This window comes from Corythoichthys intestinalis, chromosome 22 (assembly GCF_030265065.1).
Source record: "Corythoichthys intestinalis isolate RoL2023-P3 chromosome 22, ASM3026506v1, whole genome shotgun sequence".
Lineage (NCBI taxonomy): Eukaryota > Metazoa > Chordata > Actinopteri > Syngnathiformes > Syngnathidae > Corythoichthys > Corythoichthys intestinalis.
Window position 1 is genome coordinate 16,218,808 of NC_080416.1, and position 26,885 is coordinate 16,245,692.

Sequence of the window (26,885 nt, forward strand, 5' to 3'; positions counted from 1 at the left end):
GAGGAGAAGGGGTGGTGTGTATTGGGGGGGAGCTGCTCTGCTTCTCAGTGAAGAATTTATAAGCCCCTCCACCCTGTTTATTGCTTGAGGCTCGGAGTCTTCAGAGATGGAGTCTCAATTTCTGCTTTTTGGATGTTTACCCCCTTAAGGAGTGACAGGAGTGAGATGACATCACTCCAGCTTTTCCCTTGCTTGTGTGCTTGAAGTAATCAGCAATGACAGGCATCGAGCGAAAGAGACATGGAGCGCAACCACACCCCAAACACACATCACATTCAGCACTAGAAGCTTTGAGTGTGTATGTGTGTCCCAGATATATTGAGATCAAAGCCCAGCACATTCTGCATGCACATTAATGGCACGCGTCCTCAGAGCGGTCGCCAAGGTGACCACGCCATCAACGTTTTGATTGGATGCTCGGCCGTTAAAGTGCACAACCTGACAGGTTAATGACATCTGCTGCAAAGTCATGAAAAGAATAATCATTGTGAATGAACTTAAATGACCTTGAACGTGATTGCTACAATACATCTACAAGTGTGTTACTCAATCTGGCTTCTAAAGTCAAGCCAAGCTGCAAGGCACTTCCATCTTGTGGCAAGATAGTCTCATTGCAAGTAGTACTTTTTGTCAATGAAAAGATGTTTGATATCCTCTTGAATGTAGTCACAATATACAATGTCATATGTTGTATACTGTAGTAGACATATTGGCAGCACTAGACGGCCAATTCATTTGGACGAAGACGGACGAATGAGTATGCACAGCCAGTCCGCCCAGTTTAAAGGAACTGGATGTCTATTGTCGTCAATGGCAGGCAATGATTTAATGTGTGCCATAATTATCGGACTATAAGCCGCTACTTTTTTCCTTCATTTTAAATTTAAATTTTTCCTTATAGTCCAGTGCAGATTACTTGTTTTAACATTTTATTTCACAGCGGCATCATAAGACCGTCATTATTAAGACATGACACTATCATGGGCATTACTGAACGCTTAAGACAGATGTCATTAAGTGTCATCTGGCAAATTATGTAGCTAACTCCATTTATGTCCAGCTCAGATCTTTTATATCCATTCAAAAGTGAAAGAATTTTCCACATAACACTAAATGACGTGTTATAAGCATTCATTAATGCTCATTACTGTGTCATGTCGTAATTATGTTTGTCTAACGACAGTCTTATAGTGCCACTGTCAAATAAAGTGTTACCAAATACCACAACTAGCAATTAATGAAACAACTGGAACCAGGGCCGACCCAGCCTATACGCAGACTATGCAGCTGCTTAGGGCCCCTGACCACTAGGGGGCCCCCAATCTGGCAATTGTTCAATTTATATTCTATTTTATTTACTACAGTTTGCTTTATTTGACTTTTGTGAGTTTTGATACTTGATTACAAGCTTAAAAAAAATAAAAGTTCTTAACTTCTTTCTTTCCTCTTTTAGAAAAAGTTTTGGCGCTATGTAATGTAAGTACTGACAATCATTTGGGGTGAGAAGTTTGAAGCTGCAGTGCAACAAAGTCTGATTAACATACAAAATATGGACGTATGTATGGGTTTCACAGTACACTGTGACGAAATGGTGGGCCAAAAATGTGGGCCCCTTTGCATTATTTTGCTTAGGGCCCCCAAATGGCCTGGGCCGGCCCTGACTGGAACAGTAACTGAAGAAATAATTAGCACAGAACATGAATTTTGATTGTTATTTACATCTGTAGCGCTGCAATGCATGCTAGGAGGCATGTTGGACAACAACAGTGTTGACAGCAGGTGGCAGCAGAGGTTGACTGTCTGCCCCAAGGGAGCAGTGATGGCCAAATTAAGCTTCTTAAAGCAATGAATGGTGGTTCATTTGGTCTTATGACAGTCTTATAAAGCTGCTGTCAAATAAAATGTTACCGGTTAATATCTGCTGGTGTAAATATCCCATAATACAGTGAGGACAGCTGTGGCTTATAGTCCGTCGCGGCTCTATGAACAAATGCCGTTTTCGTGTCAAATTTGGTGGGTGGCGGCTTACAGTCAGGTGAGCCTTATAGTTGCAAAATTTCGGTATATATCGAGAGTGCATCAGCTGTTATTTATTCCATTTCATGTTAAATCAATAGTTTTTCAACTTGTTGAATATCTGGGAATACAGACTTCCAATTTCTCAACAATATTCATTCAAAATGGCCACTTTAGCTGCTTACGTGACGCATATACAAACACAGGCAGACTTTAGATATACAGTATCCACTCAGCATATGATCAGTGCCTCCCACTCTCTTGTGATGTCTTCCAGCTGGCTCGCCGCCGCATCAAACGCACCCCATGTTCTGCAAAACGACCCATTTGCTGCTACCATCCTTTAAAGTCCCACTAATACAAGCCTGTTTAACACAATTGCGACTTCGTTTGCATGAGTGCTAAACTATATAAAGAAAAATGAATGCTTCTAAAATTAGCTTTCCATGTTCTGAATGGCCGTGATCTGAACAGGCTTTTCATTAGCAGCTACTGATTTGAATCTTTGACTAAAGGCAGACATTTTCTGTATTCCCCCACCCCAAACAAATTTAAACTGCTCCCAGATGTCTTAATTACTAAAAATATCGCAATAATTAAAGGACATTTTACACACCTTTTAGTTTCTTGCCCATTTTATTTCAATATCAATGTAGGCGAAACATGTGACATAAATACATTATATTGAAATCAGTGGCGGGCAGTTTCTAGAGGGCATAATAAACTAGGCCTGCAAGCAGGACTGAACGGGCCCTCGCAGTTTGGCGCAACTTGGACGGCAAGCAGCTCAGGGTTATGGCAGATCGTCCCCCTTTCATCATCTCATGAGAACCTAACGTGCTCGAAACTCGCCTCTTTTTTTGTGTGGAACCTCTTTTGTGTTGTGGGCATGTCTGACGGAGATGTTTTTGTATATCCTGAGATGAAAAATACATTCACACACCTTGGTGAAAAAAAACCCTATTGAAGAGGGTCCCGCAAAAAAGAAAGTGCTACTGAGCTGTGCGGCCACGCCCTTATTCAAAACCAAAATGAATCTTCTAATTGGGCCAATTTGACAAAGTGTGCCAAATTTTGTGGCTCGATAAGCAGCCTAAGTCCCTGAAGAAATCTACTTCGTTTGAAAGGCGAACAAAAGGTAGTCATGGCAACAAACAGACATGTGGACATGGGCCTTAAAATGTAGTATTACAAAAGGTCTTGTAATTATACACCGACCAACCTGAAAGGAATTGGACATGTATAAGTAAAATGAGTGAATTTCTGTTGCCACTAGTTGGCGCTGGTGGGTTGATTAAAAAGACCCCTAAAAAACCTTTCAGGGTACGACTCTCATCAAGCACGGGAAGTTTGGCGCAGATATGTTGTATATCTGCCATAGCTGTTCAAAATTTATGGTGAGAAAAAATGGCGACAGTCATTTTTTGGATCCCGCTGCTTCAACGAAACCTCAATATTTTTCATCAGGCACCTAAACACATGTCTTAAGGCTCCCCTGATGCAAGTTTAATGTTATTATTTTTTTTCCCTCAGAGGAGGAGACCGTCTAGTAAAAAACAAGGGCGTTTCCGGTTCCAAGCAGGGAGCGCCAGGCCTAATGGAAAATATTTTAAAGCAATTGTGTTCAGGCTGGGATACCTCTCATACATGCCAGATACAAAAAACACAAAAACTTCGATCAGAGAGTTATTAGTCATTTACTGAATTTCCGTGTTGGCAAAAAAATAGGCCGACTTTAGCACCCCTCCAGGTCAGGCTCGTGACTGAAAACTCACCATTTTGATTTTTTTTTTACTTTAAATGTCTCATAAACAGTCTCACCAATTTTGAATAGGATCCAACTAACTCCTCAGGCGCCGATGTCTCAAATGTGCACCCTTTAAATCGACTAAAATTGCATTTTTTTTTTTACATTCAATCTTTGACTAAAGGTGGACATTTTCTGTAGTTTTCACCCCCAACAAATTTAAAAATAATATCGCAAGATACTAAAGGACATTTTACACATTCTTTTGTGTTTTGCCCATTTTATTTAAATATCAATGTAGGCAAAACATGTGACATAAATACATAATATTGAAGTCAGTGGCAGACAGTTTATAAAAAGCATAATAAATGACTCGTCCTTTTTGCAGTTAAGTAAATAAACGACCCGACCACTGCATGAAGATAAGGTTTATGGCATTGTTGGCAGACTGTATTGCTGCCATGGCAACAAGCGCCTCACGGAGCCGTCGCCCGGGAGACGTTTACCTCAATGGCGTGATGGATGAGGACTGAAGGTATCTGCTTTCCCAGGTAAAATTACCTCCTCCATCAAAGTGTGTGTGTGAATAGTGTTTACAAAGGCTATTGTGTGGGTTTTGCATTAAAGTTTAACAAGCCTCCCTTTCCAATACGCTCCATTGAAACGGAGTGGACGCCTATAGCAGTCAATGGCAGCGAATGAGTTAACTGCTCAGCATCTTGTCAAAGTGTGTTAAGGCAGTAGGAAAAAGAAGCCAACGGTTGTTTTCACGCTTTCATAATGAGACGCTTGGCTCCTCCATTATTTTTGGCAGGTCTATAATCTCACATTGTGAAATGGCACACGACGAATGAGCAAGTTCAGTTAATGGCTAGTTATTTCCTGTCTGAGAGACCGTGGATATTTTTAAAAAGTAACATTTTCCATGCAAGTTGATGTTTCTTTTTCTCAAACTTTCATCAGATTTCTTTCAAAATATTTTTACCTCATTTTAAGGCATACAGATAGACAAGACTTTTTCTTGTGACATAATAAAAATACGCAAATCAGGAACTGAAACACTTGTTGCAAAAATGACCTCACTGTTCAGACAGGCAACAAAGATGATCTGCGCTTGTGTGTGTGTGTGTTTGTGTGTGTGCAGGTGATGTAATGAGTTTGCGCTATTCAGGCACCGCCTAAAGCCCAGCATCACGCCACTGACACACCACAGCGATACACCCTGTCTGTGCAAATGTATATGGTGGAAAACACAGACAAGGCTGAAAAAGCAGTTTTTGCTCTCGCACCCCTCTATAAAATAAACTGCTGTATTTTAAGCCAAAAGAACTGTTGTGTCTGATAGAACAATATGTCTATATGCTGCCATAGCAGATTCATGGCGCATTAAGTCCCTGATCTATTTTTAATTTGTTCGTTTTACCCTGAAAACCTCTGTTTACAGACATCGCGCAACCGCTTTTGTTTCAACCCATCCATAAAAAGAAGGTAATTATATGTATTATTCAAAATGTCTGTCATTTTTAGCTTAGAATCATGAATTGATGTCTAATATTTGTTTTTTTTTTTAAAACTTGAAAAATTACCTTATTGGCCCGAATATAAGGCTACGTTCATACTACAGGTGTTAATGCACGAATCCGATTTTTTTGTCATATCCGTTTTTTTGGCGTGCCCGTTCAGACTGACTTTGTCCATTGAGACCATTCAAGTATTACGCAATCGCACTAATTTGCAGTCCGACACACGCTGAGCAAGACGACCCGCATGCGCAGAAGCATCAAAACAAATGACCACACATGTTGGCTGTCATTCCAGGGATTATCATATTTTTCTTGTTAAAAAGAGGATACAAATAACAGACATTTATTATCCACGTTTAGTTTTATTTTCAAAGTTTATATGGACTGATAGAACGCATACACGCACACACATAAGCCTTGACGTGTGTGCGTGAAATGACGTGGGTGCGTCAGTTTGCCCCGACTCGGCAATGTGTTCAATAATGAAATATTGCTCATTCGGCGCACAGGATTAAAATGTAAAATTGACAGGGTTATCCTTTTCTTCATTTTATTTTTTTGTGACCGTGCTCAATCCCGCTTCGTGCTTAAAAGCAGAGTTCAAGCTAGGCGCTAATGCCTGCATCGCTGCCGTCCTTCGTGCCTCTTGCTGTTTGCTGACGTAATTAGTGCATGAATTCCGATTCCGGAGAATGGACAGTACAGACCGCCGCGACAGTCTGGAAAAATGTGGCCCAGATCGGATTTGAACCACATACGAAAGTGACCCAGATCGGATTTGAAATGGTCCAGTTCTATGCGACTTGTCACGTTCAGACCGTCAAGTTAATGCCTCACTCGAGTCGGAAAAACACGAAAAAATCAGATTCGTGCATTAAGACCTGTAGTATGAACGTAGCCTAAGACGGCCCTGATTATAAGACGACCTCCTCAAGTTTGAAAAAAGACTTTTTGAACACCAAATTAATTTTTATACAGAAAGTAATTACAGTACATCTGAAACAAATGATTATAACAATATATATGAGAGAAAAAGCATGTTATTTCGCATCATTCAAATTTTAATATCTGAACATTTAAATATGTAAACTAAAGTGCATTCACATTCGTAAATGAATGGCTTCTGGTTTTTGAAATGTAAATAAACCAATCTATTGTGATAAAACAACAAAATTGCAATAACTGCATTAACCATCAAAGTGAAGTCTAACTGCAACTGTAGTCTTGAAAGTAGTCTGAATAAGGAAAAACATTGCAATAAAATAATGCAAACTGGTTAATCTTGAGAGTAGCTGAAATCTTTCATGACAGAACATCGCTTCATTGATATCTGGCGCCATCTCGCGTCGTCAATGGGTATAATGTCTAGACCGCGAATACAAGACGACCCCCACTTTTCAGTCTTATTTCAATGCAAAAAACACTGTCTTATATTCGGGCCAATACGGTATTTACTTGCATATTTTAAAGTTTTAAACAAATTATGTCACAATGAAAAAATTGGCGTCTGTAAAAAAGTCACGGATATCTACCTCATTACTGTCACTTAATTGATTTTTTTACGTTACTGTTTCATGTTTCCCAATATTTTAGATAATAAATAATCGATCCAAACAAAGAAAAATTGGGGAAAAAAAACATTTAAAAGGGTAAATATATGAAAATGAAAATCTCGATTACTCCTTGATGTCTGCATCGCGACCCTTGTTATATTACCATGTTTCACCCATAAAATCCCGAAAAAATCCAGTTTTTGGATCGAAACAAGCTAAGTACGCGATAATATCTCGTTAAAATCGTGGCATCTTTAATTCTGCTCTCACCTCCAGTTAGGGTTAGCTGTTTAAAAAATATTTGTCTTTTTCAAATGCCCTCCTGTCCAAAATTTTTCTTCCCCCAAAAAATTGAGATTTTAAGCTTTCCAATAATGTATCATACGTGCAAATCGGACAATTTTGAAATTTGGACAAATTGGGTGTCTCAGAGCGGAACTTCAAGTCACCTGAGTGTTTTCCGCCATATGCCGCATGTGTTTGAATACGCGCAGAATACAAGCATAGAATATAAACACATGGCAGGAATATGCACACGAAACAAGTAGATACCAACTTGCAAACAAATCAAATAAAGCAGGGAACATTTTCATGAAAAACTGTATGCACTAATTCAAAAAAGGGGCACCGAAAGCTTGTTCTCAAGAGCTCTCCCAAAGTTTTGAAAGGGCCTTTGTGATGCACTCTAATCTCTCGTCCCCATCACATAACTCCAGCCATCATCCAGCAAGCAAGCTGCGTGCCTGCCTGCTGCGGCACACACACGCCGTCTCTCACTAAACAGCCAGGAATTCAACTCAAAGAGTGTGCTGCTTTTTCACACAAGTGGGAATCCGTGCAGAGCTTTGGATCGTCATGGATCCGAGCGAACGGTGCCAGGATGACAACATTGAGGCAGTGGAATGACACAACACAAAGACATGTTTTAGCTGCGTGCGTCTTAGCCGCAAACACACCCACGCACACAAGTAGGTTCTTTCTAAGGCGTTTGTGATAAAGGCGAAGGATGTGACACAACAACAATGCAGTGCTCAGTGGTGTTTTTAACCTTTCACCCTTAACCTCTTCACCAATTTCTGTACTTACAATAGCATGTTTTGTGTTTTTTTGTATTTCTTCCATGATCAAAATTGATAAAATGTTTACATTTGCAGGAAAGAATATGTGGCTTAAGCTTTTCACACTTGGCATTTGCCCCTTTCAGACATACGCTGAACTCCAGTTAAATCCCAGGATTTGAACGGGTAGCCCTTATGTCTGAAAGCAATTTCCCGGGACGACTGACACGGATATGGCACTGACATTAACCCGGTTGCGGCTTTGTATAATGTCCGGGATTTACCTGGGACGCGGCATGTTTATTTTGTTGCAAAACCAACCAAAAATGACGAAATGTCCGGGTTATAAAATCCCGGTACATCTCCCTATGTCTGAAAGCCATGACACGAGTAAATCCAGTCTCATCTTACACGGGAATTTAGCAGGATATACGGTAATATATAATATTATATCATATATAATATTTAGTTCATTTTTTTACTTAAGGAGAGCGCCATGTTTATGCGCACAATGGACACTCAGGGTGATGACGTAGTTGGTCACTGTCACTAGACCACTGGTTCTCAAACCGGTCCTCAAGGACCCCCTGTGGGTCCTGGTTTTTGTTCATACCGATCGAGCACAGACCGTTTAACCAATGAGGTTTCTGCTAAAACAAGCAGCACCTGACTACAATCAACTGATTACACTTGTAAAACACCAGATTGGTATATGTGTCGACCTGTTTTGTTGGAAAGAAATCCAGCACCCACAGCGGCCCGATGTGGAATAGTTTGGGAACCCCTGCACTAGACGAACACTACTGGTGTTCTGCAATTCCTTCTACACGGCGAGGCGTTCAACACATGCGCACATCGGTTAAAAGCTGTGAGTTCTTACTATTTGTTTTTATTGAGTCTTTTATTACCTTTTCATTGCCTGAAAATACTTTTTGCATGTTTCCCTCTCATACTTTTAAGCATTGTGTTTTCTTGTGGTAGCTTTAAAGCAGATTGTTGATCTGTTGACCATATTAGTCACGTAGTGTATTTAAACCACTCTTATTTGATATTACTACGTTTAAATATTTTCTCAAGGCATCTTTAGTGTGTTTCGTCCTAATGCATTTAAACAAAACAAGCTGAAAGCGCACAGTAGTACTTTGTGTGTCAAATTCATCTTTTGTAGTACGTTTCGCCAGTGTGGCACATTTTGGCAGAACACTGGTTTTCTTCATACTCTCGTCTCGTCTCATCTCATCCCGTCTTTCCTCTTCATTTTGCTTTTGCTACTCGTTTTGTGAAATATCGACAGTGCTGTCATGCTCATTAATGTTCCTCTCGGGTTCAGATTGAAAGGGTTGAACAGATGACATGTTTATGTCGCTAGAGTCATACTCTGGAAGGCCGGCAGCGTAACCTAATGACCTCACCGCCCTGCGACGTCAACAGCAATGGCGACCTACTAGTTAAACTAATTTTTAAAATTGTACAAAAACTAAAACATCAAGAGGGGTTTTAATATCAAATTATTTTCACTCATAAAAACGTTTATCTTTTAAGAACTACAAGTCTTTCTATCTGTGGATCCCTTGAAAGGGGCTAGAACAGTCTATCGCTATTATTTAAAGAAAGTAAAAACAGGTTTAATATCCTTATTTTAAGGGGTTATCAAAATTTAATACAAGAAATTTATAAGATTTTACTTACTCTATTACTTAATGAGTGTCGATGAATCCAGAATTCATTGTGTCTAAAATAACTTTTTTTTAACATTAAGAAATAATGTGAAAAATTAATTAAAACCCGGTAAATTTTAAGTTTTTTTTCCTATTATTTTATGAATTAAAAACAGTGGTGGATAAGGTTCTCACTTTTTTTTTACTTAAGTAAATATACTGACACAGGTGCAAAAAATTACGTAAGGAAAATTATAAGTATCTAAGTAAAATATTACTCAAGTACAAAAGTACTTGTTTTAAAATTTACTCCCGATGCAAAAATGTAATATATGTATATATCATACATACATACGAACATACATACAGTACATACAGTATATACATACATATATACATACATACATACATAGACATCTGAGTCAATATTCAAAGAAAGAACCAGAAAATTAATTGACTGCTCATTTTTATTTTAAACTGTGCAGAATGGAAAAAACAAGCAATAAAATTGCACTATACTATAAACTGAAGCTTAACAAGCTAAAAAAATATATATCTTAATGGCAGATTACAAGCAACTATGAGGTGCATACAACCACCTACTGTACAAGAGTACGGTGTTTTTTTTTATAGGTCAATCTCTTGTCCACCTGCCTAATCTTGCTTTTACTCATGTTGCTGCCTCTAGTGCTTATTTACTGTATAGTAAATGCACAGGACTTATCAATTGCACCAGAGGCATGAAAATTAAACAATCAATTCACAAGACAGTAAAAGAAACAAAAGTAACGTGTAACGCACGCGATAATTTGAAAAGTAGTGGAGTAAAAAGTACCTGCTGTAAAATGTAATGAAGTAAAAGTAAAAAGTACCACTTCATATTTGTACTCAAGTAAAATACAGATACACAAAAATGTACTTAAGTACAGTAACGAAGTACTATTACTTCGTTACATTCCACCATTGATTAAACATATATCTCTCCATGAAGCTACATATATTTGAGCTACATTATTTTAATGTAATTGAAAGCCTAGCAAGCATCTTGCTCAATGTTGAACTTCGGCCTACTTGGGTATTAAAATGAAAATGTCATGTGTTTTTTGAAAGCCAAAGATGGTTCCCACACAAACCACATCCTAAAGATTGCCATCCTCTCCCAAAGTAGTCGCTGTTGATGACCACCCATACACATTGCGAAACCCCCAATTTTGTCACAATGAGAATTTTAAAAGTTCCCAGCGGTTAGTTGCTCCCGTCGCTAGCACATACGCAGAGAGCGAATGGCACAAGAGAGTGGGTCGGCTTTTCGGTGGAACAAAAACAGGAAAGGACGACGGCGCCCGTAATCTCCGAACTGCCAAACAAGCGAACGCATCAGCAAACGGGGAGAAAAAGGGGGGATTTAGAGCTCAGAGTCCGTCTACATGCAGGCACACTGTGGGCATGAGGTCAAATGGCGATATAGGAACAGTGACATATATTTACCGAAATACCGGAAGAGATTTTGCTGTGTTTTTGTTGGCTAGAAACCCATTTGTCAGGGCAAATGCGTTGATGAATACATTGGTCAAGTACAGTGGTATGAAAAAGTATTTGAACCTTTTGGAATTTCTCACATTTTTGCATAAAATCACCATCAAATGTGATCTGTTCTTTGTCAAAATCAAACAGATGAAAAAACAGTGTCTGCTTTAAGTAAAACCACCCAAACATTTATAGGTTTTCGTATTTTAATGAGGATAGCATGTGAACAATGACAAAAGGGGAAAAAAATAAATAAGTGAACCCTCTGCCTAAGGAGACTTAAAGAGCAATTGAAACCAATTTTTACCAAACAATTTAAGACAGGTGTGTGCCCAACCACTGATGAGTGGTTTAAAGCTGCCCTGCCCACTATAAAACACACACCTGGTAAGAATTGTCTTGATGAGAAGCATTGTCTGATGTGCATCTTGGCTCGATCAAAAGAAATGTCTGAACACCTGCGATCAAGGATTGTATTTGTATAAAGCGGGGAAAGGGTACAAAACCATCTCTTAAAGTCTGGATGTTCATCATTAGACAGTCAGATCAGTTGTCTACAAATGGAGAGAGTTTGGCACTGTTGCTTCTCTCCCAAGGAGTGGCCGTCCACCAAAGATGATGCCAAGAGTTCAGCGCAGAATACTAAAAAAAAAGTCCTAGCATGTCTGTTCAAGACTTACAGAAATCCCTCACACAGTCCAATATCTCTGTGCACACATCAACTATATGTAAAACTATGGCCAAGAACGGTGTTCATGGGAGGATTCCACAGAGGAAACCACTGCTGTCTAAAAAAAAGAATTGTTGCTCATTCAATGTTCGCAAAAAGGCACTTGGACACTCTACAGAAGTTTTGGCGAAATATTTTGTGGACTGATGAAACCAAGGTTGAATTGTTCGGGAGTAACACACGTCATGTGTGGAGGACAAATGGAACAGCTCACCAATATCAACACCTCATCCCCACCGTGAAGCATGGTGGAGGGAGCATCATGATTTGGGGATGTTTTGCTACCCCGGCACCTGGACAACAGCAATCATTAATGGAATGAATTCAAAAGTTTATCGGGATGTTTTGCAGAAAAACCTGAGGCCGTCAGACAGTTGACGCTAAAAAGAGGATGGATGCTGCAACAAGACAATGATCCAAAACACAGAAGTAAATAAACTTCAGAATGGTTTTACAAGAAGAAAATACACATTCTGGAGTGGCCAAGTCAAAGTCCAGACTTTAACCCCATTGAGATGCTGTGGCATGTCCTAAAGACATTGATTCATGCCAGACATCCCAGGAATCTCATTTCCACAGCAGTTTTATAGAGAAGAATAAGCCAAGATTAGCCCTGATCGATGTGCCAGACTGATCTGCAGCTACAGGAAGCATCTGGTTGAAGCTATTGCCACCAAAGGAGGGGGGGGGGGGGGGGGGGCACACAGCATATTAAATGTGGTTGTTCACTTACTTATTTTTCCCCCTTCTGGCATTGTATGCATACTATCCTCATTAAAATATGAAAACCTATTAATGTGTGGGTGGTTTTAGTTAAAGCCGACACTGTTTTTTTCATCTGTGTGATTCTGACAAATATCAGATCACATTTGATGGTGATTTTATGCAGAAATTCCAAAAGGTTCAGATACTTTTTCATACCACTGTATGTTTTATATTGATCTGCTTGTCTGTGAAATTAAAACCTGTAAATCACTGTAATAACAAAAACATCTCTGTAGATGGTGATGTTGCATTTAATTTGTGATCAGCATAGCTTTTAAGTAGAACATTAAGATAAAGTATTAGCTTGTTACATCAATTCTGAGAAACTGAAATGCGAAAACGCCCAAAACTGGACATATTTAGGCACCCCGTGTTTGAGCAGAATACGTGTTGTGGTAGTTAGTGAGAAGTATTTTGTTATTCTCTGTAACTGTGCATTCCAAATCAAAAAAGTGTGTCACCTTTTGCAGCATCATGGTTCTGAAGTACGTCAGCCACAGCCTGCTGTCTCCCTCCGTTATCGACGCTCTTCTTTGCTTTCTTCTTCTTCTTCTGGCTGCTTCTCAGCCAGCTGATGGCCTGTCCCAGGGAGCTTCCGGGCTTCCTGTGGCTACGTTGAGCTTTCACCTCACGGCCGACGATCTCAGTGACGTCCCAGGGAACCAGGTCACCAGTTGACCTCCTCCGGGACATTATGGAGGTTGGGCCCTGTGGCCTCCTCACAACCTGGGCGAGTCAATGTAATATCCGAATGTTTTTTGGAGGTCGGACACACTTGTCCAGCTTGGACTTTGCTCTGCTTCCTGCTTCGTCACCACCTGGGACAACAATGTGATCAGTAGGATGAAACAGCGGAAAGAGGGGGAAAAAATGACAGCGTTGAGAAAGAATTAGATGACTTGAATAAACCAAATGTGCATCCCAGATTCTACACTGTAATGTGCAATTTGTGATTCTGGTTGACTTCCAAATTGTTCTCTCTTCAAAACTCTCATTTTCCCCATCCTTGCTGCCATCATAAAACTTTTTGCTGGCAATGTACAAGTTACTGTGAGTAAGTTTAACCCCCCATGAAGTCTCCCATTTTTGTTTATTTGAAGGAGAAGCCCCATGAAGAACTATTGCGTCACATGTTCCCTAGATGTTCAATACGTGCATACAAATAGAAAGCACATGTAGAGACAGGAGTTTAATTAAAAAGACATGCAAGGAGATGATCAAACTTACTTGCACAGGTCCACTTTTTGCGCTTGTGTTTCAGCCTTGTTGAGTGTGTGTGTGAAGCTGAAGTTCCATCATGCTGTCTGAACAGCCAGTCCCTCCCTCCCCCTTGTCCTCCTCCCACCTCTCACAGAGCTGTGATCTACACCAATCCAGCCTCCCCTTGCAATCCTGGCCACTTTTAGCCACTTTTGACCACGTTTTATAATTTTAGATTGCGTCTTTCTTTCAGTGCCATTTCTCAGGAATCATGAGAATTCACGCCAGGCTTCACAAATCTAGTGAAATATAACCACGGAGCGGTCCAGTGATGGAAGGAGGCCCAGTGTTGATCCTGTCACTAAGCAGTTAGTGTACACACACCCCCACAACATCTGGGGGTGGGAGTGGAGACAAGTGAGCGTCATTTCATGCAGCTGGGCGGGTGTTAGGGGTTGTAAGAGTTGGGGTTTGCTCATCTGGTTTGCATGTGGACCAAGAGGTCCTGAAAAGCAAACTGTCAGTCACAGATGTGGCCAGAATTGGACTAACATTTACCATTTCAGAAAAAAACTTGAGGATTTGAACCCCTATAAAAAATTTTTAGTTGGGCCTTAAACCTTTATCAAATATTTTCCTAACATTTGTGATAATATGTCGACTGACAAGTAGTTGAACAAATCTTTTACCGTATATCTTGAGGGGGTCTGTATCACTTTCACAGTAGACTTCATAATGATATTGACGGGACACATTCCCCAGACAATGCGCCACGCCTTCAAATAGGGGGCTGTCCCACACTCCGCTTCAGTCGGTCGAAGCCAGTCGCAGTTATTCTCAAACACATGCAGCAATCCAACGCCGGATTTAGGTTGAAAAAGTATGAAAGCTGTACCGCATACAAACAGGAAGGATTGTCTGAAGGATTGGAGTAATATGATCGAGGATTCAAAGTAATTTTTATATTTTTCGTACCATGCATGCATTCTGAAACGTGAAAAAAATCAATGGGAGAAATTAACCGCTATGGCAGTGGCGTCATAATTTGCAATATCTACGTAAAATAAATGCTAACTGCCCAGTTTTTTTGCTTTTGACCAAGAATCGAGACTGTTTTACGTTCATATCTAAAAAAAAAAAAAAAATCAGAGATTTAAGCATTTATTCAGAAGAATTTTCAATGTAAAAAGCTCTTTGTCATGATAAGGCCGCGCCACAGTGGCTTAAAAACTAGCAGCACATTTGAAGTAATTACGTTAAATACCAGTAAATGCTAACTGCCCATTTTTTTTTGCTTTTTACCAAGAATTGAGACTGTTTTATGTCCATATCTATTAAAAAATTCAGAGATTTATGCATTTATTCACAAGAATTTTCAACATAAAAACCTCTTTGTCTCTGTTTCGGTCAGCTTTGAGGGAGATAGGCCCCCTGTTAATCGGCCCCGCGCCCCGTGTCCCATCAATATATTATGAAGTCTATGCTTTCACTTAATGTTAACTTTGAGGAGGGGGGCAGGAACCCTGCCAAACACACACAAAAAAAAAACTAAAAGTGTGCTGCCTGTTTTTCGGCATACGTCACTTACCCCTTTCCTCATTTATTATAAAGACGGAAGTCGATCCGAACGCTTTGCGCGAAATCTGTAAAGATGGCAGACCAACAAAAAGAGACAAAAACACAAAGAAAAAAAAGATATCAGGATATACAGAAAAAACATTGGCCCGGCTTTCACTCGCGGATGCCTCCCCCCTCTTCAACCGAACTCATCAGCGCTGGAGTTTTTGCAACAATAAGCCACACGGTTGCTAACTGTCATATGCTATTGTATAGCCACAACTGGATTCATTATCTTATAACTACTCATCATTCACACAGCCGCTGGAAACAGAAATGTCGTTTAATCCATCTGCAGGCAACCGGGAGATCATGATTTTATGACACTGTGCGGGTGTGCGCTGGTCATCATGGGAAACGTAGTCTTCCTTAAGGCAAAACACTACTGCTTTTGTCCACCGGCGTCGCTAAAATCGACCAAAACAGAAAAGTTACCAAGTATTGCTTTAACTTCCGGGTAACCCAGTTCATGACTTTTTCAAATTATAAACTGTTGGGCAAAATTAGCCCAATTTGGATTCAAACCATGATGTCATTAACCAAGTTACTTTTTACAGTGGTCCTTTCCGGGTTTGGTCAAAAGACATCCACGTTCTTACGTCAAATAAAAATTCATATTATACATAAATGATACACTTTTGGCTTTAGCTCCCTTTTAAAGGCGCATGTAAGCATACGACTACTACAGCATGGTGGTTCTGACGTCATGGGGGCCCTTAAATCTGTCTATCTTGTATTCTTCAGGGCCCTAAATGAATCCATCCCCTTATCAGTGCATTTCATATGAGCAAACTTTGTGAAGTTTTCCCCTTAAAAACATATGACATGAAATATTTTCGCGGCAGGAATTCCTGGGAGGGTGTGGTCAGCTTGCGGCCGAGGGATGGGACCAAAACAGGCTGCAGCTTTCCATCCCCGTGCTTGTCTTTCTCTCTTTTGTCTCGCTGTCTGCAGAGGATCACCCCATCTGTTTTCCGTCCGTTCACCCGGGGGGTTCATTTTGAACCAGGTGCTGACGTAAGCACTGACACCTTGGTAACTCAACTATTCATTCAGATTATAAAAACAGCATAACAGAACACTAATTAAGTACCCCCAAAAAAATGTTTTGAACAGTTTGTTTAGTCGGAAAGAGGACGTGTAGGTGTGTTTAGTTCGCAGATGCAGAACAATATGTTTCTTTTAATTTTAGCAGGACATTCAGTTCTGAACCAAAACCCCTTAAATAGTTGAAGCCTCTCTGCCCACACACACTTTTGAAACCGCCCTCCTTCTAAAAAAAAAAAAAAAATTCCTTGGGTGTCATGCAGTCCTCTCCTTATTCCAATAGATTGTGTTGGATCACTTAATCCGTTAACACCATGTCATGTCAACTAAAATCTCAGTTCTCGCATAGGCCAGACTTGCCAAAACACACAGGCCAACATGCATGACATCATTGTTCTCATGGAAACCAGATGGCAGGCCCTGCAAATATTGTGTAATATTGTAGAAAATGTAATTTGTTGTTTTAAACAGATCATTGTAGGCAAATTGGGGTTTCACTCTTTAGATTAGGACTGTACAGGGTCCTTTAGCTCCATCTAGTGGGCATAATTCAGAGCGAGCTCTAGATGGCCACCCATGAAAAATGGGGTCAGACTACTTTCTGGTATGTCATTACATAAGTCAAAGTTCTTCAGTTTATGAGTGGAAAACATGTGTTGCACCGGTACCCACTACATTATTTGCCCTGTAGCTATTTTCTTTCATCTAAATCTGCAACTAGTCATCCTCATTACGCTCCAGTTGAGTGGAAGTAGTGCTCCACCTGCCCCCTCGCTCTATTGTCGGGGTCATAAGTTGAGGGGAAATCGATCCTCCCAAGGGAAAGTGGACACACAAGTACACAGTAGTTATTTAAAGATCGCTCAATAATGAGGCGGCATGGCTGGAATCCTGGTGCCTCGCTGCCAACATCATCAACAACATGCATACCCACAAACACAGATTCTGCATCTTTGACAATAGCTGTTAAACGTTACATATAATGGTTGAATTATAACAGTCACTAAATATTTAAAGGGAACCTCAGACTTAAAGACTTGTTGCCTTTTAAAGCCATAATTGTTCTCTTTTACTAAAATGAATTGAAATAAAGTATTCCCATTGATTTTAAAATCTACAATATTTAGTACAACCCCAAAAAGTATGGAATCACCAGTCTCGGACGAGCACTCACTCAGTCATTTTATTATATAGAACAAACTCAGATAACAAGCTTGAAAAAATGATGAATTAGTTCAAAGTGCAACTCCTTGGCATTCAGAAACACTAAAAGAACTGAATAAAAAACATTGCGGTGCTCAGTAAATGTTACTTTTATAGAGCAAGTGCAGGGAAATAAATATAGGATCACTCCATTCTGTAGAAAAAAATATGGAATCTCTCCATTTTGAGTAGAAAATAGAGCCACACCCAGTCAATTTTCTTTCCTTACTTGGGCCCCTGCCTCAGATTAGATCTGCTTTTTAGTCAGCAGTTAAAAACAGTGCAGTTATCACACCTTGCAGGGCTGCTGGACCAAGAAGACAGAACTGTGCAAAATCACCTAAAGCAAATGGGATTTTTATACAGGAAAGCTAAAAGGAAACCATCATTGACACTTAAACAGAAAAGAACAAGACTGCCCTCCCTTCCCGGGCTGGCTGGATGGGGGCCGTGGCCCTGTGTCGGCGCCCGCGTGGCAACTCCGCTCGTCTGCGTGGCTGTTGCGTGCGCGGCGGGGCCCGCGTGCGGCTGGATGTTATTGGGCGCGCTCAGGCGGGGGGTCCTGGTGCCGGGATTGGTGGCGGGGCGGCGTAGGGTCGGTCGCCAACGTGCTTACACTCACTAGGGATTCACACGATTACTGGGTTCTAAATCACAGAGATGATTTGTGTACACTCTACCCCTTTCTATCACTTAGCTTATAGACTCCCCCACCTTCTTCCCCCTCTTTCCCTGGTCAACAGGCCCCCCACATGGTGTTAACCGGAAATACATTTAGCTGACGATAGCACCAACATATTAGTAGTTAGTGTAGTTAGGCGTTCAATGTATTTCTTGTTGTTGTTTGTGTTTCTTCTCTTTCTTCTGTTGTGTTTCTTTTCTTCTGTTCCCTCATAACCCCTGCCTGTTTGCTGTTTTGTCATAATAAATGAGGTATGTTTAATGATCACAAAGGGAGTATGTCAGACTCTCAATGTGAAACATTAAAACTGTTCAGACTATCCGGGCACTTAGACTTCCATTCTCCGTGTCAAACAGCTGAGCAGGGGTGGGGGGGGGGGTGGGGGGGGAAAGGTCATTTTCAGTGATGAGTCAAGAATCTGCATCGGACAAGGTGATGATGCTGGAACTTTTGGTGCCGTTCCAGTGAGATTTACAAAGATGACTGCCTGACGAAAACCTCAAAATTACCTCAGTCCCTGATGATATGGGGCTGCATGTCAGGCAAAGGCACTGTGATTAAATCTTCAATAAATGCACGAGTTTACATTGAAATTTTAGACAGCTTTCTTATCCCTTCAATTGAAAATATGTTTGGGGATAATGAAATCATTTTCCAAGATGACAATGCATCATGCCACAGAGCTAAAACTGTTGAAGCATTCCATGGAGAAAGACTCATCCAGTCAATGTCATGGCCTGCAAATACCAATCTCAACCCTATTGAAAACCTTTGGTGGAAATTGGAAAAAAAAAAAAAAAAAAAAGGTCCACAGCAAGGCTCCGACCTGCAAGGATGATCTGGCAACAATATGAAAATGTCACGCATTGTAAACATATGACAAAAACGATGTCGCTTTTTCGTCTCGTTGTCATCTCGTCAGACGAAAACTGGCATTCGTCTCGTTATGTTGGAGTCTCCCGAACAAGTTTTTTAGCTCGTCATCTTCATGAAAAAAATGTTTGTTGACAAAATATTTTCACTGTCACCATTGTTGACGAAAACAACACTGGTCTACAATAATAAGTATATTATATTGTATTGTTTAAAATTACACACTAACACGAACAAAACTGCTTTGAACGCAAAGGAATGAGACCGGTTTTGCACCCCACTCCCACCTTTACCCAATGAACATTTTGCTGCACACAAGTCTGATCACCCGTATCTCAAGTTGCAACTGTACTTCCAGTTTTCAGCCTTTATGATCTGGAAAAAAAAGTGAATTGCCATCACCTGTTAAACATTTTAATACGGTATGTTTTGTGTGTGTAATGTTACTGTTAGTGTCATCGTTTCAAATCAATCTGGACTTGTTTCCAGGAAGATGCATCGGCGCTCCTGCTGTGGCTCTTCTTTCTTGCCCAGCCCCTTGTGTTTATTAATACACCTAAACAGATTTGAGGTAGTCATGGTCACACATAACTGCCTCACCCAGAGTGAGGAGGAGAGAGAGTTTCAGAGAGGGGGCAGTCTGGATCTTTCTACCCACTCCTACACATGATACTCTCATTTTGCTTTTTCATTTCATCCACGAGTGGATTCCTCTATAGGAACAGGAAAGTTGTGTGTTCAATAACAAGTAAGTGGTGCTGATTTTGACTTTGAAGTTAAATTTGAATGGAGTAGTTGGAAGACGTTCTGAACTTTTACATAACTTACTTTTACTTTTAAATTGGTTTGGAAGAAGGAAAGCTAATGGGTGAAAGATCGTGCATACTGTATAGCTTTCATCTGCACTGCACCAAGACAGCTGAGCACATCGATTTAACTGTTAACTGATACTTATATTCTAAAAAGACAATGAAAAAGAACTGTTTGTGTGTGTGTGTTTTTTTTTTTTTTTTTTTTTAATTACGGTAAGACAATCCAAAATAACGACCATCTGCTTGTACGGGTTGGCTCATGCTTATCAGAATGCATGTTTGAAATGAGTGTTCAAACGCCTGGCTTTTGCAGCTGTCAAGGGAAGAACCCTAACTTGACCAGTCCTGCTCCATGCTCCACTTAACTAAATGATAGACAGAACTCACATTGGTATTATTGTAACTTGAGGACGATAGACGTCCAATCTATTTGAACTGGTAGGCCTGGCAGCAAGGGCGTAGGTTTGCATAGGGACAGTAGGGACGTAACACTACCAACTTTTCAGGATGCTCAATTTGTCCCCACCAACTTTTAAGCAACCTTATTTGCATTATATAATGACTTCCGTTACATAGGTAATTTAGATTGCCTTCCCATATGTTGTAAGGATAGAATTGACCCTACCATTATTAAGTGAATTAGAGAACTTTAATTATGTTCAGACTTAAATTGACCCCTTTTCATTTGCTGAATCTGCCAGTCCATTTTTTCACCCTCAAACACACGTTTTATTGGCTGATGACTTCAACACCCCCCCCCCCCGACACAAATACTGTACAGCATGCCGTCGAAGATGAGGGATATTAGCGTTTTTTTCTCCGCCAATAGCAGCCACTGTAAGTAATGTAAAAACGTCAATGTTGTGTAGGTGGGGAACACATCACTAATTTAGTTACTGGAAGTCCAACCTGCATCAGAGTTAACATAACATTAATCTGTGTGAATTTCTCAAACTCGAGGAGGAAGCTGCTTTGAGAGAAATATCCTCCTGGATGTTTTCTACTTGTATTTCTTTTGTATGTTAATATAATTTGTGTTCAAATAATTTAATTTAAATTTGCTAATAAAATCCAGACATTTATTCTGGAAGTTTTCAAAAACAAAGGTTTGAATCGAACGATGTATCATCACCTGAACCAATACATATGCACTGCAAAAACCCACCTCCTTAAAACTGTAATAAATAAAAACTTAAATACCCTTGTTTTTAGTGTAAATCTACTACAAATAACTGAAGTTATCTGCCAGTGCTTCAAGTAAATTTTCCTTAGATTTCTTGAAATAAGAAAAATAGCTTGCTGAAAATAGCTTAACAGACCTTTTTTAAGCTAAACCAGGGGTGTCCAAACTTTTTGCAAAGGGGGCCAGATTTGGTGTGGTAACAATGTGGGGGGCCGACCTTGGCTGACGACCTTTACGGAGAACAATATATTTAAGCAAATTTTAGCAAGCCATTACGTGTGTCACATTTGCGTCATTATTTTTTTGAATTAATAATTTCAACAATCTCGCAACTAGCCTTGTTGCGTTCTCTTTCGACTCTTGGGCTCTGGCGAAATACTGCTGCTGTGAAATTAAACTAACTTCAAGTTGCTTCCATTTCTCGCTGCGTATCTTCCCTGTAATCTTGTCATACATGTCAGCGTGTCTTGTTTGGTAATATCGCCTCACATTGAACTCTTCAAAAACAGCGACAGTCTCTTTGCAAATGAGGCAGACAAAGTTGTTTCGTATTTTAGTGAAGAAATAGTCCAATTTCCACCTATCCATGAAGTGTCGGCTGTCGCAGTCAACTTTTTTTGTTGATTGTTGCCATTTTAGAAAATTGGGAGTAAAGGGTCACACGGGTAATGTTGCTTAGAGTGCTGCTAGCTTTTAGTGGGTAAATGAGGAGCAGCATTTAGTGTGTAAGCTACTTCATATGCTGGTGGCAGTACTGCTGACCAATTTATTAAGTCTGTGTGCGGGCCAGATGTTATTGATTTTATGACAGAGGCTGGGGGCCGGATGAAACTTGACCACGGGCCGCATTTGGCCCCCGGGCCGGACTTTGGACATGTCTACGCTAAACGTTTATATGTTTGATCTTAAAAAAAAACAACTTGTATGTCAGAAATGTACTTAATTCAATAATAGACATTGTTCAAAAAATTATTTGAAAGCATTTTTTTTCTGGATTTAGGTGAAAAATGAATGACTTTTAGATGTATGAGCTTAATATGAACAAATAGTAATATTGACTAAAAGTAAGTGGAAGAATCTGACGCGTTAATCTGTTAACTAGCCTTTAACACCAAAACAAGATGGAGAAAATTATTCGACTAGATTTAAGAAAAAATGTCAGATTAAGACCTTATACTGTAAATTTGCATTGGAAAAGTTAGTATAAGTGAATACAGGTATATTTTGCATTAATACTTTAGCCTATCAATTAATTAGGCTCTTATTGGTGAGAAATGTAGCCCTGACCGCCATTGACCCAATCTGTTTGGTCTTATTGTTTCTTTATTTTTCCAACTGAATTTGAGTTTGACAGGAGATCAACATTAAGCTAAGACTTCAAAATATCTATTTACAGAAACTACCACCAAAATTTTGAAATAACTCAAACACTGAAGTTTGAAGCCAAGTGACTCTCCAGACACAAACCTTATAGAGAATCCATTCTAACTGCTAAAAATGACAGAAGGAAGTAACCACAATTTTCATTTGTGGCCTTGACTTATATTAATTTGTCATTTCTGTTTCCTGTCTTCAGCAGATGGACCTTGAAGTACATGCACACACCACTTCCAAATATGAGAGCCCATCTATGGAGGACAGTGGCGATCCATCACCTGATTTTGAACCTCTCTTCATCCAAGAAGAGAACGGAGATCCTGGGAGCGGCTGGTCCGATCTGGCTTTTACAAGGACACGGATGAGTCCAACATCTTTAATGGGGCCGTACCTGCGAGAGATGGATGACCTACTCAAGAACTGTGAGGAGCTCACCGTGATCCCGCTTGAGTCAGATTCAGAGGGCTCACTAGCTGAAAGAGAAATATCACCATATTTTTCAACGAGCTGTGCTGGAAATAAGATGGAGATGACGGAGGACCGTGTTCGACATCGGTTCCAAGAAGACTTGCCAATTACTTCAGCGGGAAACGAACTGAGCAACACCATGGTGCAATATGAGGGTCAACTGATGGGGATGTTGGCCATGCTGGAGAGCTGCATGGAAGAGGCTGGCATGGATTTGGATGTGAGCCAAGATTATGTGCATGTGGACAAAGGCAAAGATTTGATGTCAGAGAACCAGCATTGTAAAGCCAGTACAGACTCTTGTGGTACTTATCCCTCAATAGACCTATCTGAATCAAACGTTCACAACCATCACTTTGAGTCAGATACGTTTGAAGTAAATGAATCGAATGGCACTAAATTTCCAACAGAATCCTTGAAGATGGATAGGAGTTTCAGCATGGATGGATTCGAGGAACTGAAGTCTCAGATGGAGGAGTGTATCGAGGAGTTACAGCGTTTAGAGAGGAGAAGGAAGGATTTACTGGCAGAAGTGCTAGATTTGAGGAGACAGGAAGCCCAGAAGGAAGAAGCAGCAGAGGCTCATGTTTCAAGCAAAGTCAGCGAGTTGATGGCGGAACTGAAAAAAGAGGAAAACGACCGAAAAGAGCAGAAGAAAAGGGAGGTGGACAACCTTAAGTCAGAACGAGCTGAAGAGGAGCGACGAGTGTGGAAAGCTGAAATGGAGAGGCAGGTGTTGCGCGATGAGATGCGCAAACTGAAGAAGCAGCTGTTTGAGAGGGCCCGGGATAGCGCACACACCCAGGCGGCCCTCAACAAGCAACGCCATGAAATGGATTTCCAGAAGAGAGAAAAGGTAAGACTAATGCGACCGATAAAAGTTAGGGATGCTCCACTTTTTGTGTTTCTTGGTGTAGATATTGAATGTGCATATCTTTCAGGAGAATCTGCAGAGGCTGTTCCTGCAAATGACCGAGGAGGGGTCACAGCTTAGGTCAGCACACCAGAAACATATCCAGGACCTCCAAGAGAAACTTCGGATTTGTAGAGTCAACCAGACCAGCAACACAACTCAGGAAGAGTTGTCCAAGAGGAACTCCTGCGGGGACATCCAGCAGTACCTGCAGGAAAGCCTGAAAACCCTTGAAAACAAGTACGGGATTTTGTGGCCGTTTCCATTTGAATATGAAACAGATTATGTTAGATCTTCCTCTTCAACCTTTAATCTTGTCCTTATAGGTATGAACCAGTGTTGCTGGCCCTGCAGAAGAGAAAGGAGACTACTACGGGGGCTGTGGTGAAAGCCAAACAGCACACTCGCGAGCTTAAGGTCAAGCTCGGACCCCTGCGCGAGGAGATGCAAAGTCAGGTGCTGCAGAGGGCTCGCTTGGAGGAAAAAGTTAAACTTGTTCACATACAAAGGAGAGAAGAGGCTGCACACTACGAGGTGAAGTGCGAATTGAGGGAGTGTGTACAACAGATTGTACGTTACAAGCAGTGTTGTCACAAAGGCTTAGTAATGCGTTACTGTAATCTGATTACTTTCTTGCAATAATGAGTAATTTAATGCATTCATTTTCCAAACCAGTAATATGATTAAAGTTAGTTTCCTTAGTGTCTGTGCGTTACTATTTTGTTATTGCCACATAATGTATGTAGAATGAAGAATATTGTTGTCATGTACGAAGAGCATTTTGAATAGAAAGTGTTAAAAAGGTTCCTAATACATGTTCGTTTCCATGGTAACCACTCATGGTTACATCCCGTTTTGGTCTTGAGTCACATGCGCTCAGTATTTTGGGACTGAGCAAGGGTGCACATTCAAGCGAGTGCAGCCACCTGTTGAGATGTGCGAGGGAATATTGATCTGTGTGCGTCCATGATTGAACATATTTTTCCTTCATTCTGGAGGGTTCCGGCGATAGGTTGGAGCCGATACATGTGTGGCCGTTTCGTAGTTTTGCTGTTGCAACGACGGGTAGTCGGCGGGCATTGTTTACATCAGGGGTGCCCAATCCCGGTCCTCGAGAGCCCCTATCCAGCTTGTTTTCCAACTTGTTTCACCTGAATCAAATGACCAGCTCATCAGCAAGCTCTGCAGCAGCCTGATAACGATCGTGATTAGTTGATTCAGGTGTGTTAGAGGAGGGAGACATGGAAAACAAGCTGCATAGGGGCTCTCGAGGACCGGGATTGGGCACCCCTGGTTTACATCATATTTGTGTTGCACATTTATGCCGTGAGGTGACGTGTTCGTTTAGCATCTTTGGGATGTGTTGTGAGTCCGATTGAGTGTAAAGTGCTTAGTTGCTGCCACGTTTTGTGGCCAATTGACTGCGTGTGTGTACAGCGAACTTCCGGGTTGTGCCCGCGCATCCGCGCCCGCCCCCACCTTTGTGTTTATTGCACTATGCAATTCATTCGTGTGTTGTTGATTATTGTGCAGTCAATTTGCATTGCTTAACATTGGCGCTGATATGCTGTTAACCCTAACCCTAAATTTAGAATTTTTGACATCAGGCTTAATCTTTGAGTTAGCGGGGATTAATTAGTCGGTGGAGTTGATTTCAATAAATTCCATGCAGTTTGTCAGTTATTTGTTAGTTTCAAGGCTCCGGAGCAGCTAAGCTAGCGCAAGTAAATGGTTGAAATCAACTCCTTCGACTAATTAAACCTCCGCGAATTTGAAGATTAAGCCTTATGTGAAAAATTCTGATCTTCCCTTTTAAATTCAATTATTGGAAAGTCAATTACATGTAATGACATTTATCTGTTGTCATTCATATGTTGAGGCGGTAAAGGGAGAAAAATTGGTAAAAAGTAACCGATAAATTACTTTTAAAGTAACTTTGTTACTTTGATAATAAAGTAATCACTAAAGTAACTGGATTACTTTTATTGAGGCGTAATCAGTAATTAAATTACTTTTTCAAGTAATCTGTGACAACACTGGTTCCAAGGATCTTTTCACTTTTTTAGGAGAGCATTAGTTGTCTCGAGCGAAGTAGCCGAGAGTTGAAGATGGAGTTGACAATACAGAGAAGAAAGAACAAAGAGGCAGCAGAGCTGAAGGATCGTCTTGCCAAACAAATAATCCTTTATAGGTGAGATACGCTGATCCATTCTTCCTTTGGTGTTTCACTAATATGACTTTTGTTAACAGGTCTGCTACTACGGAACACCGAGAGGAAACCTGATTTATGGCTCTAGATTAGTTTTTTTTTTTTTAAATATATATAAGAAGAATGCACTTTACACTTGTTTTTGGATCGTTTGATAAGATAGCTTGTAGAAATGTCCTTTTCAATAAACAAATGATTTGTTATCATTGTAGTTTGCAAATTCACAGGAGTGGTTGACCCTGCTAATGCTTTTCTGATTTAAAGCTTTGGTTTAATTACTTTCTTCCACTCATATTCAACAATCACTTTTTCAGGACCCTTTATTGGAAGGTTATCCGGCTAAATACCTGCATAAGACACAATTGTTACATGTACTTTACGCACGCTTGAAATACTGTGTGGCACACTTATATGTTGTGTGACATGGCTAAGAAAGCTTGGCAATTGGCATAGTTCTTATTTCATGTTTTTTCATTTTTACCAAAAATTTTTATTTATGAATGAAAACATTGGCAACAAAAAACATGATAATGTATAAATGTTGACATCATTAAGTCTTTTTAAATGTGTCTTCTGGCCTTTGAAAATAAATCAGTTTGGCCATGTTTAATGCCATCAACAAATGAGGAGTTCAAATCTAGGCTCGCACCCACATATGTTGAGTTTGCATGCTCTTCCACAAATTATCTAGCATTAAATAATATAAATAAACCACTTCAAATTC

At 40.3% G+C, this 26,885-nt stretch overlaps 2 protein-coding genes across 5 annotated transcripts in view; one reads left to right on the top strand and one right to left on the bottom strand.

Moving 5' to 3' along the window:
* Positions 1–13,910, bottom strand: part of nhsl3 (NHS like 3) — a 53,071-nt gene extending 39,161 nt beyond the window's left edge. For all 4 annotated transcript variants that reach the window (XM_057827751.1, XM_057827753.1, XM_057827752.1 and 1 more), the window contains exons 1-2: positions 13,805–13,910; positions 13,039–13,395 (exon numbers count right to left, since the gene is read on the bottom strand). In XM_057827751.1, coding sequence (XP_057683734.1) covers positions 13,039–13,270 — 232 coding nt within the window. In that variant the 5' untranslated portion in view covers positions 13,271–13,395; positions 13,805–13,910. The remainder of the gene's footprint in view (positions 1–13,038; positions 13,396–13,804) is intronic.
* On the top strand, positions 8,697–26,847 carry LOC130910439 (trichohyalin-like). The gene is made up of 6 exons (XM_057827757.1): positions 8,697–8,765; positions 22,771–23,895; positions 23,981–24,192; positions 24,279–24,486; positions 26,019–26,143; positions 26,203–26,847. Exons 2-6 carry the CDS (start codon positions 22,774–22,776, stop codon positions 26,234–26,236), a joined length of 1,701 nt encoding a protein of 566 aa, XP_057683740.1. The 5' UTR covers positions 8,697–8,765; positions 22,771–22,773; the 3' UTR covers positions 26,237–26,847.
* The last annotated feature ends 38 nt before the right edge of the window (positions 26,848–26,885 follow it).